General features: G+C 29.8%; 1 protein-coding gene across 3 annotated transcripts in view; it reads right to left on the reverse strand.

The window, feature by feature from the left end:
* LOC142326013 (F-box only protein 25) overlaps positions 1–13,621 on the reverse strand; it is a 148,506-nt gene that overhangs the window by 108,869 nt on the left and 26,016 nt on the right. For 2 of the 3 annotated variants that reach the window (XR_012756650.1, XM_075368064.1), the window contains exon 2: positions 2,090–2,155. Coding sequence is in view for 2 of the 3 variants with exons in the window: in XM_075368064.1 (XP_075224179.1) it covers positions 2,090–2,155 (66 nt within the window). In the remaining variant the exon portion in view is untranslated. Of the gene's footprint in view, positions 1–2,089; positions 2,156–2,610; positions 2,650–13,621 lie in introns of those variants that run through there. The other variant, XM_075368066.1, reaches the window with a different exon arrangement.

The following is a 13,621-nucleotide window of genomic DNA, read 5'->3' on the forward strand; positions in this document are numbered from 1 at the left end:
CATTTTTTACGATACAAAAATTATTTTATTAAATGACCGACTGTTAACCAATTAATGTTAATGACGGTTATCTTATATCAACGGAAATAAAATTATACACAACATTTCAAGTCAAATGAATAAACGGAAGCTGCAAAAATTTGATTTAAAGGTTTAATTCGAAAGGAAAGATGCTGTTTAAAAAAAAATAATAAAAAATCAATTACTTTATGAAAAAACTTTTTCTTTTACTTTTATTTAAATAATCGATTTAATTCGCTTTTTGAAAAAAAAACTGAATGAAATAAATAAGAAAGGTAAGAATTTTACTTTTCATTTTTACAACTTATTTTTTATTATTTTATTACGTTTGGATAAAAAACCAATAATGGAATCGTTTCTTAATGGAATCGAATTGAAAAAAAAAAAACAATTAAAATTACACTACTCGTACAAAAAAAGAAACAAATAGAATGTATGTTAAGTTAAAAAGAATCGACGCTTTACGAAAACGAAGTTCCTGACTTCTTTATTCTTTCCTTTATTTTTCCTTTCTTTTTTATTCATTATTATTGATTTAAAACAATCTTTAAATTGTATCAAATTATAAAGTCATTTGCGACTTCTGTTTTTTCTTCATTAAATTTATTGTGAATGGAATATAATGATAAAAATATATACATTAAATAAAATATAATGTATGTATATAATGCATTAAAATAGTGTTCCGAAAATTAAGGAATTATAATTTTTCTTGTTTTTTTTACTCTTTTAAGTATATTATTTTTTAACTTAAAACACTCAGTACAACAATCCTTTTGATTAAAATCGTTATTTTGTATTCTCCTTACAAGCTAGCTTATAGGGAGCTAAATTTTTTAAATTCACGGGATACTACATCGACTTTTTTCATTATAAAAATTCATTCGAACCAATTTTATTTAATCATATTAAAGTATTACATAAATAAATCTTTAAATTTTAGTCGAGTTGGTGAGCGAGTTTCTATAGTGAAACAAGACGATGCAATAACACCTCCAAGAATTGAAAAACAAAATAATAATATGGTTACATTAAAAAAAGTGAAGAAAGGTATATTTTGTTAATTTTCGGAATACTGTAGTATTAATTCATTTTCAGCACACCCTGAGTATACCAATAACTAAGAGTTTTTCCAACGCCTAGTAAAACTCATTATATCAACTGAAAGTGGAGAAAAAGCCATATTTTAGATTTTAGCCCAACGTATGAATATATATATATATATATATATAATTATTTAAGCCAAGGCTTTTGTTTATTTAATAAAAAGTATCAAGCCTGATGGGAATTAGAACTCTGAATCCTACTTATATACTTAACTTTCTCGAATTTTAATTTATCCACAAGGTAAAGTTAACATTTAAATAAATTGAGAAAACAATTTCCATTAACATCTCCGTAATCAGAATACTGATTTAATCACACTCGATGGACTTCACTGTTCGATAAGCTTATAAAAAATTCAAAATCCTAAATTTTATTGTAATTTAAGAGCGACGAAACAATCCACATAATCGAATAAAACTTCTTAGAAAAAATTGAATTACAAAAATATTGAAACTACCCCAAACAGAAAATGTATTAAAAAAAACATAAAATAATAATTAGAATCGTATAATAATATTTTCTAATTACGACTAATTAATGAATAAAGCTCAAGGTTGGTTTAACAATGTACAAAATATTCATTTTCAAATAAATAAATACACTTCTTAGATAATAAAATTAAATATAATAATAAACTACTATTTCAAATTATTTTTGTACTGATAAAATATATAATAAATACATTTACATAGACATATATAACAATCGCATAACATTTTATAAGTTATAAAATTAAACAAAAAAAAAACTGATAAAATAATAGGAATAATTAAATTAAATGTTACTGATAATAAATTGATATAGTACGTAATAAAACGAATGACAGCAAATTATACGTAATATTAAGAACATTTCATACTGCCAACTGTTGTCATAATAAAACACTTGCATATTTTAATAAAAAAAAACTTAAATTATTAATAAAATTAATAATGTATGTAAACTGAAAGAAGATATTTACCATGAAGTGTTCGTCATGCCATCATAATTTCTTAAAGCAGGAGAAGCGTAAGATTCGCCACCACATCTGAAACAAACCAATAATTTAATTAATGAAAAAAAAACTAAATAAAAAAAAACATAATCGTTTGAACAGATTTGCAGTTTTACAGGTTCCATACAAAAGATATAGGCCAAAAAGTGAAGGGTGTTTGGATCAATAATGTCCAGCATAAGTAGGTCACCATATACCCAACTTACGATCACAGAATAAACAACAAAAATATACCACGAAAGTCTTAAGATAACACACTTACGATTGTATTGTATTTCATAAATTTGTGGAAAAAATCAGTATAAAAATTATTTTTTGAACCTGAATAAATAAATTCTTACTTTTAATTAATAATATAAATAGATATAAAAAAAAGCAATTTATTCATTTATATAATAAAACATAAAAGAAGAAGAAAGCTTATTTAACAAAATAACAATTTGATGGTAAATTAATTCAAAATTAAATTCAAAATCGTTTACAATAACCTTGGATCACAGTACACTGGCTGGCGTTATATTCACACATCAAGAAAATCATAAAAATAAATGTAGCAAAAAACAAAACAATAGTGTAGCCGCATTACATATTTGCCAATGAATTGCAAGCTTCACAATAACGGCAAAACTCGAGGAAGTTTTATTTCATTTCCCAATCATTTTTTTATAGTAAACATTGCAAACATTACGATCTTTAAAACAAATTATCTAATGAGAATTTACGACCGTGTAAAACCCACATGAAATTCTACGGAGAAGTCCTGTGTAAGTTATCAACCGTTTTTCAGGTTATAGCTCTGTCTAACACATATATTTAGTTTTAAAACAAAGAAAGTATCAAACACTTATTTAATTAAGGTTTATAAATTAAATAGTAAAATATAATCCGTTTCTAAAAGTAACTGTTATTATTAAGATGAAGATAGAAAAAAATTTGAAATTAAAAAAAAAAAAAAATTATATTGGGTCCGCGCTGTAAATTGACGACTGGTGTTACACAAACACCAAATAACTAACATCGTTATTATAAAAATAATATTACGAAATCATATTTACTAAGACGTCATCGTCTAATTACTGTATTTACATTTACACTAAAAGTTAGTTTAATCTATGATTTATGTTATTCAGCACATATTACAGTAGATCTTATATCTACTGTAATATATCTCATATTACAGAAGGCCCTTGGATCTCAGTTCGACCATTCCTGAGATGTGTGGTTAATTGAAACCCAACCACCAAAGAACACAAGATCTAGTATTCAAATCCTAGATCGTGGATGCCGGTGTTCTTTGGTGGTTGGGTTTCAATTAACTACACATCTCAGGAATGGTCGAACTGAGACTGTACAAGACTACACTTCATCATCTACACTCATACATATCATCCTCTGAAGTATTATCTGAACGGTAATTACCGGAGGCTAAACAGGAAAAAGAAAGGCTCTTGGATTTATTAATAACGTATAACAACAATAAATACGTATTTAGTATCCTCTTACTAGTATACTTCCGGGACCACCGTTAGGTATTACTTCAGAGGATGAGACAAATGACAATTTTTGTAGCATGTGAAAATGCCATGCTGACCGGGATTCGAACCCGGGACCTCCGGATGAAAGTCGAGACGCTACCACTCGCGCCACAGAGACCGGCATTTAGTATCCTCTTACATGACAGTAGGATCACGGAACTAGGCAAGTTACTGAACTGTAACAAGGCAAGTTCAATAAATTTATTTGGACCCTTTTTATTTAAATTTATAAGTGACATCTTTTTAAGAATTATAACTTTTTTCTGTTTGTAAAGTTTATTATGCGTGGGTTTTGGAAACGGTGGGTTTTTGAATTCTTTTTATTATAGGGCCTAATAGTGAGTTTATTCAAGTGAAACAAAATAATTTATTTTAGTGACTTTTTTCGTTAATCCTGTAATTAAAAGTAAAATAAAAAAAAATCCCTTTCGGCACGCTGGAAGGCGGAGGTAGATTTCACCGGCTCTAAGTAGGAGGTAAAAAATATTTCCAGCTTTAAGTTAAAAAAAAATTTTTAATTTACTCAATTCGACAATGGTTGCATGTAAAAAAAAATGTCACATGTTTAGCATACGACAAGTCCTTTCTGCTTACAATTCCAGCAACATTTTGGTCATCCCTTGCCGTAAGCGTTGGTCATATCAAAAGTTTTTTCAGACAAAAGTTTTAGGTAATGTTTAGAAGACTAACCAACGACATCTTTAAATCGATTCGATACTGTGCCTATTAAGGGAGGTATTTTTTTTTCGAAACCCAATTTTTTCCACCCCCTGGGCCAATGGTTGATGATATCAAAAAACTTTACTTAGATAAGTTTTAGGCCCTTATCCAAACAATAGTAGGAACTTTAAACGAATTAGACATTTTACTTAATAAGAAAGTTATAGCGATATTTTGTTTTTTCGAAAAAGCCCCGCCATTTCCACCCCCATGGTCCGATTTTTTCCATTAACAAACTATACCGAGAATTTGGATCGTTATATTTTATGTATCAATTTTGAAGTGATTGGCGCAAAAATTACGGTAGTTATTGAGTCCACAAGAAAGTGAAATATATATATATATATAACATTTTGTACTGACAATGGTTTTGGGGTCTGGGGGTTGTGAAACGCGAACATATGTCGAAATTTTCCGGAAGTCGAATCATGGTACCCATTACAATAGATAGCTTTCTTATGAAATCTACCTAAAATTGTACGGACAGAAGTGTTGAAATTTATGGAAGAAAAAGCTAAGCTCAACAAATCTAAGAAATCTGACGACAGTTTTCTTATTCCCTTGCAAGAAATTCAGCTTCGTTGTAGTAAAGCTACTGGTGTATCCGTTAGTGCGATGACGCATATAAAAGGGGAAGTTGAAAGCATTTTTTCGAATGAAAATGGTGAGTTAAGTTTCTGTACGCCGGATAAAAATCGCAAGAAACAAAAAAACATGTAACAATGATTGACAATTATAATTCTTCAGCTGTCAGAAGAATCGTTCAAAATTTTTACTTGACAGATAAAACAGTACTAACTGACAAAAAATTAAAAAATACACTTCAAAATGATCTCGGTTGGCAAGGAGGAGAAACAAGTTTAAGGACTATTTTACACGATTTAGGATTTATTTGGATGAAAATAACAAATAACCGAAAATTGTTGACAGAGTAACATGATATTGCGATGAACAGAATTTTTTATCTGAAAGCCATTAAGAAATTTCGGGAAGAAAATAGACCAATCATATATTTCGATGAAAGTTAGGTTTTTAACTTCGCACTCATCTGCAAACAGTGGAAAGACGGCAGTAGTCACGGACTTCATCCACCAATTTCCAAAGGTCATTATAATCCATGCAGGAAGAAAGTACGACAGGTTTGTTCCAAATGGCTTACTGACACACACCGCTAGCCCAAAACAGGCGACTACCATGATACTATGAACCACAGGAACTATGGGTTTCTGAAAAACTTTTGAGAAAACTGAAACCAAATTCTGTCGTAATTGTCGATAAAACGCCATACCATGGTTGTAAATTGGAAAAAAAATTCCAATTATGGGAACTCTTAAAAGAGAAATCCAGGCGTGGTTACAGAGATGGAATATTTCCTTCCATAAACCGATGATTAAAAGAGAATTACTTCAGTTAATACAAGCATCAAATCCGGTTGTAACTTATTCACTCGATAGCATTTTAAATACGGTTCTTAGATCCCCCCCCCCTCGTACCACCCGGATTTAAATCCAACAGAACTAATTTTGGGAATAATAAAAGAGTGGGTGACAAATCGAAACTTAACCTTTAAAGCAGCAGTATGTGGTTAAAATGTTGCGAGAAATTTATTGAAACTGAAACGTCTACTGGCGTAAGAATGTGCCATGGATACTGAAGTTAACAAACTAATCATCAGCCTAAATGGTTAAACTTCTAATGATGAAAGAGCGAGCGATACTGAAGGTGACGTTCAATCGGAGATACTATCTGGAGATTAAGAAATGGATTAATAAAGTTTGAAAACAGAACACAAATCGGTAAGTTTGATTTAACTTAATTCAGATGTTAATGAAATATTTAACCTATACGGGTATTAGATTATTCTTCGCCGTTATTTAACATGTTAAAATAATCTATGTTTTTGTTTTCCACGGATTTTTTATATTTCATAATTTTTTGTAAAGTTATTACAAATTATAACATCACATTTTAATTAATTTATTCCGATTTTCTTTCAATAGTTAAATTACCTCTTACAGGTTCAGTGTATCATGAACTGTAATTTATAACATAAACGTTTGCGGTTTAGTTTCATTTGCATATATAACCGTGATATATATCGCACTTGCGATTATGTGATCGGGTAACAATATAGACTAAACTGTTACTGGAGATTGCTGCTGATTAGACAAGGCTCTGGCAAATCATTTTCTTGCGAAAGGTTTGCATATAGGATCACCATTGAGAAATACGTATCACATTTTTATTTCCAAGTACCACTTCACCAGCTAGTAACAGTGGTTGTTATATATAACAATTAATTTATATATACAATATACGTACTTTCTTAGTTAACTAATCAAAACAAACAGAATTTTTTTTTTCAATTTTAAAAATAACAATTTATGACCTAAGTAAAGTTGAAAATAAACGGGCGATAAAACTGGTCCAAAAACACCTAAATTAGAGAATACATTATACTTCAATACGTAGTTAATTCAATAATGAAATAAAACTGCACAGGTTAACAGATTGGGGAATAAAATAAAAGATTCCCTTGATCTTTTTATTTACAGATATTAATGAAGCGAGTCCTTAAAAAACTTCATTATTGAAGAGTTACTAATATAAAACACTGTGTTAAAATTCGAATTAAAAATAGTTGTTTTCTTTGTAATTTAAAGAAAACCAGTAAGAATTATGCATAAACCTAGCTCGTTTTTTGTAATTGTTTATCCGTTACTGCAATTCAAAAATTCATAATTTATTTTAAGGGAATATACTACAAAAGTATATTCTCTTAGTATTAAGTATATGATGGATGAATTTTATCTATTAAATGATTTTTTTTTTAATTTTCCGTTGACAGTTTTAATCCAGTGGAGATTTAAAAAAAATATATTTATATATTTTTTTTCTCTCATTAGACAGATTTTTTTCTACTGACACGTGCGTGCGTTTTAACAAATTATTATGATACATAAATATTAAATTATTAATTTAAATAACATGGTGGTAAGAAAGGTTGTGAAGGAAGGAAGAAAGTTTCTTACAAAAATACAATCACTTCACGTAAGTGTACAGCACATTACATTTATATTTACTTATCTCTACAACTGTATCGCTATGGAGGACTATACTCAATTTTTTTTTTTTAACTTTTAGCTGGACTTGATTCTTTAAACGTTAATATCTTTTAAATGATAAAGTTATCAAATGAAATAGTTATAAATTTCTACCACAAAAATCTTTTCCAAATGTGAATTAAATCGTCTTGATGCATTTTCTAGAGGTTGAGGATAAATAAAAAATTATTAAAATTTATTTACTGATCAAATAATAAAAATATTCTCATTTGAGGTTTTTTATACAACATATTTTATCTTAAAAAAGTACATAAACCAAGGATTGAATTTTTGCAACTTGATAAATGACGAATATTAGTGAAAAACAATTAAGCCATTCTTTTCTACTCGATCGAAATATTAATCATTAATCGCAAAGATACACAACTAACGACAAAAATAAAGCGAGATGAACAATGGTTTAGGTTCCCAAACTTATTTTTCTCATAGACCACTTTCAAAATGTTGCTGGTTCCGGTGGACCCCCTGCAGCTACATTTCTACCATATTTCCAGTCGACGGAAAATACGAAGATTAGATCTAACTATGAAAATTTGCGTTACGGCTGAGTTCCACGAACTAACAGCTTCCGAAAAAAAGTGAGAATTGATTGGTTAATTTTTGATTGACTGTGCTGTGAATGGATGTCAAAAAAGTAAAGTTGGCCAGTCAAGAAAAATGCTTCCATCCAACTTTATATTTTTGACATCTACTCACAGCACAAGAAAGCAATCAATTCTCACTTACTTTTTTTAGAAAACTTCCCATTCAGAGTATTAAAAAGCAAAAGAAAAATAGTATATTTTTTTGTGTTGCATTTAATCAAATATATAATCATTACACTATTAATTATTATTGTTATCATATTGCAATGTAATATAATAAAATTGTCGTAATATAAATAAAATTAAACATTAATAACGTAATGTAACTTCTACAATGACAATCACAAAATAGTTACAATTTTAATGGGAGGGATGTACTTGATGGACTGACAGCAAATTATCAGTATTTGGCTTCAGTTTTGTTAGGAATAAGCGCAAATCTCCCCGTTCTGTGATATTGAATCTGCTCCTTTTTTTTGATAAAAGGTTTGTAACGACACTAAAACTTTTTTCGACAAGATATGACGAGGGAAACGCTATCAGAAGCTTTCTCGCAATTCCTACAAAAAAGCAGGTAAGTACTTACTACTTTTTCCGACACTGGCAAACGCTAATATATATTCACTTTTCTTTTCGAAATTCCGGAAACAAATGAGTAACGTTTATCCTTGGCAATCGTATTTATATTAGTGAAGAATCAAACAAGTTCATGCAAGATTGCTAGCACACACACCACAAGTCGTATTTCGTCCCTTTGCACGTCTGAACAAGCGTTGCGGACGGCGGCGGCGACAGTGGCGGCGCTTTGCAAGTCTCGACACGTTCGTTGTACTGAATATGGAATATGCAAGGTTTTACAAGTTAACAGTCGCTGAGCTTCTCAAAACATTATCTGCCTAGATTGATACGCATAGTCAAGCCAACATTTTAGTTCTTCACTATCGAAACCAGATGAATTTTCGTGGATCCCCGCTTACGAATTGTGACCCCCATTTTTTTGTCACACCAACGTAGACCCCCGTCGAGTCTCCCGTGGACCCCTGGGGGTCCACCTGGACCACTTTGGGAATCAATGGTTTAACATAAAAAAGATACTAATAAAGAAATTTCGCTTCTTTTCTATCCCCCTATTGGACATAGTGTTTCACAATAGAAAGAGATTCATTAATCTGTTGCTTTAAACAATCTAGTTCTTCTGATGGCTGTTACGCATTGAAAACATCTGAGATACAGCATGTGACACTAGTCAAGAGTTACTGCTATCAGTGGGACTAACGATGTTCATTATATAGTCCCTATGGATAATAGAATGAAGGTGCGTGTCCTTGTAAAGTAAAACATATTTCGGAGGACTTAGCATATTTATATGCAACAGTACGTTCTGTTTAATGAAGAAGACCACAGAAAACTGCTATGTCTCTAACTTTTCGCAATAAATATAACATGATGCGTTTTTTTTTTAAAATAGCTACACGATAATTGTGAGAAATCTATAACTCAGATCGTCTACAAACAATTTGTCCCCGATATACACATTAAGAATCTCTTTTCCTTAAACATAAATAGTAAATTACTAATTGAAAGCTAATAAAGGAATAGTCTAAATTCAAAAGCAATAAAACAAAAATATTATTAACTTACAAAACAAAATAATAAACTACAGAAGAATAAAAGGCAATCTAAATAATTTTAACGCATTCTTTACAATAAATTAATTTCCTAATACTATTATAATTTTAAGCGAGACAGAATAAGGAAAAGAAAATAAGTAAAGAAAGGGAGGAGAGAGAAAGAAATGAAAAGAGTGAAACAGAATGAGGGAAGGATAAAAATAAGTTTTGCCTTCAGACAGTATCCGGGAGATGTCTAATACATATTGAAATAAAACTGCTACAAGAGGTGAAAGGGTTATGCACCTTCGTCGACAAACGACAGAGCGAAGTTTCCTTCTACTTCACACTCTGCGTCACTCATTCTCTCGCTCTCATCTTTCCCTCTCTCTCTCTGTAGATACATACACAAACACACGCCCGTCGAAACCGTTTGTGTATGAACGTGTTTACAGTAGAAATCACCATCGTAGCAATAAACACGGCTAGCAAAGTCACGTGATAAAATAACATTAACGATCCGACCAGTAGGTGACTCACACCTCACTTTAACAGACAAACTACACCAGGTAACCTGTACTTGTTATATGCAGCCGATGTCCAAAAGTAACAAAAATTGACTACGTTATGTAATAAGTAATTTTACGAAAAATAGTTAAATAAATGAAAAAAATAAGTATTAATGAAAGGAGAAAGAGTACGGTAGAATTTTGGCAATTTGGCAATACCTAGTTGTTCGATTACAATAGAACTTAAGTATCGGTTAATACTTACTTAAAACTATATTAAAATAAAGCAATTACTTTACATTACAGCAAATTAACTGATTACATAAGCAAAAAATAAACATATATAATGAAATAACATAGCCAAAAATTAATTAAAAATATATTACATTTCTATTGAAGTTTTATTCATGTTATTTTTTAAAAGTATTTATTAACAAACTGAACTACTCGGTGTTTTTCCAAGCATCAATTTTTATCTATATCTGAATGGGGAACGTCAATCAAAATTCCAGAAACGTTTCACACACAGATTGTTAAAAATGTCTGTTTATTTTTTTCATTTATTCTAATCTTGCTTCCTCCTCCTCCGAAATTTATTAGTAAAATACAACTCCAGAGAGTAAATCCGCCCCCCAGACGCTGTTCCCGGGAGAAGGTGGTAGCAACCCACCAGACTGAATAAGGTTATTTATAATTCTATGCGTTTTTTTTTTAACCTCCGGGACCACCGTTAGGTATTGCTTCAGAGGATAAAATATATAAGATATGAATGACTTGTAGCGTGTGAAAACGCCATGCCTGACCGGGATTCGAACCCCGGACCTCCGGATGAAAGGCCGAGACGCTACCACTCGCGCCACGGAGGCCGGCTATATTTACTTCAGTTTAAAGTTTCGCTAAAATGTTTTCCCTTCTATTAAAACAGTTCTATTAAATAGCAGTTTAGCCAAAAGGGAAATGGTAAAACACTGTCGTTCAAAATAAAATAAAAAACATCTGAGGATAGTTGTTACAAATTTTATTTTCGTAAGCTGAATTTTTTAAAAACTCTATCTTAGTGTATAAATAAAAAAGGTTTTCAACCGAAAGCGGAGCAGATTTAATTTGTTGTCTTTTAATTTTTTTCGATACGTAATACGGTAAAAACGTAAAAAACAGATACAAGTTGAAATAATAGGCTAATATGATAGGTTTTTCTAAAAAGCGAATAACCTAACAAGATATTATTATTATTAGTATTATTACTGAGAAAAAAACACAAACAATAAAATTTTGCACTGCTTCAAACTATGAAAACTGTTAATATAATTTGAGAAAACGTAACAAAGAAAATGTATAAATGAAGTACATAAAAATAACACAATCATTAAATACATAAGTAATAATTAAACTCAAGTATCTTCATACAATGTGATAATGCATGCACTACACCGTAGTTTACGAGAACGTGAAAATTTATTAAAAAAAATATCATAAGCTATAATCATAAAAGAATAAATGAATGAAAAAATTAATAAATTAGATATATGTATCAACAATACAGTGTAATAAAGCTTTCTTAGAAATGAAAACTAATAGAAAAAATTCAAACTTATTTGAAGAAATTTAATCAGTTTTCAATTTCAGCAACATTATATCATCCTAACATAATGATCGGCAGAAAATGAAGTTTTTTTGCATCAGCACCGATAACATAAATACAAAACGCATTCTCAGGAATTTACAGACATACTTTTTTAACTGCAGAAGCAAATTTAACATAAGATTTGCTACGATAAATTATACCAAGCTCCTACCTACAAAAAATGTGAAACAATACAATTTTCCGTTCTACCTTTGATATCTTGAGAACAGATTGCCCGATTTGATAAATAAAAAAAATAAAAATAAAAATCAACTTCATTTATATAATTTATAGAATGGTTTTATAGAAACCATTAGAAATGTTTACAAAAAGTGATTTAGACAGCGACTCAAAGTAATACTTCTAAACATAAAATTACGCTGTATAATACGACACGCTCTCATTTTAAGACTAATTGCTCACCTATGAATAATGAAATTATCTAGATAAGTTTAGACCTCATTAAACACCACCATACTCCGGGAAAGGTCCTTTCTAAAAAGTTCAATTCATCCAGCCGTAAAATAAATATTAGATCGGTTCAACGGATTACAGAGTTTTAAGGAAACTTTGATATACAAACACATGACATTCCGTAATAAATAGTACTTTTTTACTAAATAAAAATATTCCAAATTTTAAGTACAACAGTAAACAAATTAATATTACAGTAATTGATAAATCGAAATCGGAATGGATTACTTTTCTTCACCAAAATAGATTCTCTTACAGTAAGTTTTACACACATACAATACAGATGATTATTTCTCTTAACACTTTACGCCGGATTAAAAAACGGACAGTAGCTGAAACGATTTCAAACACTAATATTACGTGGCGTATAGTTCCTGTTTGCGAATCATAATTAAACAAACTAGAAATAGACTATATTTTTACACTACCGACAATCATCATACTACAACCGATGTCCAATTTACGTCATAATGTTAAAATTATAAACATTAATTACTTTTTTAAACTTAAACCTGGAAAATAAATTCATTGGATATTAAGATCTTCGTCCACTTTTCTTTACATACCTTCGTTCGTTTATAATATTTATCCTAAATTTAACTAAACTAATTTTTAATTTTTATCTGTTATTAAGATTCACCTTTTATAAAATATTTTCCTTCAGTGCAAATCTTTGCTCTCAAAAAGACTTAGGAGAAAAAATGTAATAATTACTAAGCGGTAAATTTTAGCTTTAATGAGAAATTAAACACATGTAATCGAAATCTATTTTTGGTTGATTCCAATAAAATACCTATACGGCTTACACTAATAATTATTATACGAATAAATTATTTTTGTTTCAGTACGTGAGGCTTTAACAAGTTAATCTACTTCCTTATTTTTATATCAAATTACTTTAAATGTGTTCCCCATATTTCTTGTAACATATAAATATAAATCCAATTGTTTTTTTACATGAATAAATTTATAAGATGTATTACAAGTTTGTTTGATGTCAAAACATCCAGTCGTTTTCAACATTTAACTTTCCGATTAGCCAGAAAGCTGAAATCTGAATTCTTTAATGTACAGCAACCACCCGATGAAAAAAATAACCAAGTTTTGCTCTTCAATCCCTTTTTCAAATTTTATGTACCGTTAGATTTTCGTATAAAAACAAAAAAGAAAAAAAACCGTAAAAGATTGCTGCTTTGGCTTTGCAGACGATCTGGCAATAATTGAAAGCATTTTTGAAGTAGCAAAGATTCAAATAGAAACGTTAAAAGAAATCCCAGAAAAAAACAGATTCAAAATTTCTTATGAGAAACAGAATGTA

Source organism: Lycorma delicatula, chromosome 6, assembly GCF_047948215.1.
Source record: "Lycorma delicatula isolate Av1 chromosome 6, ASM4794821v1, whole genome shotgun sequence".
NCBI classification, from domain to species: domain Eukaryota; kingdom Metazoa; phylum Arthropoda; class Insecta; order Hemiptera; family Fulgoridae; genus Lycorma; species Lycorma delicatula.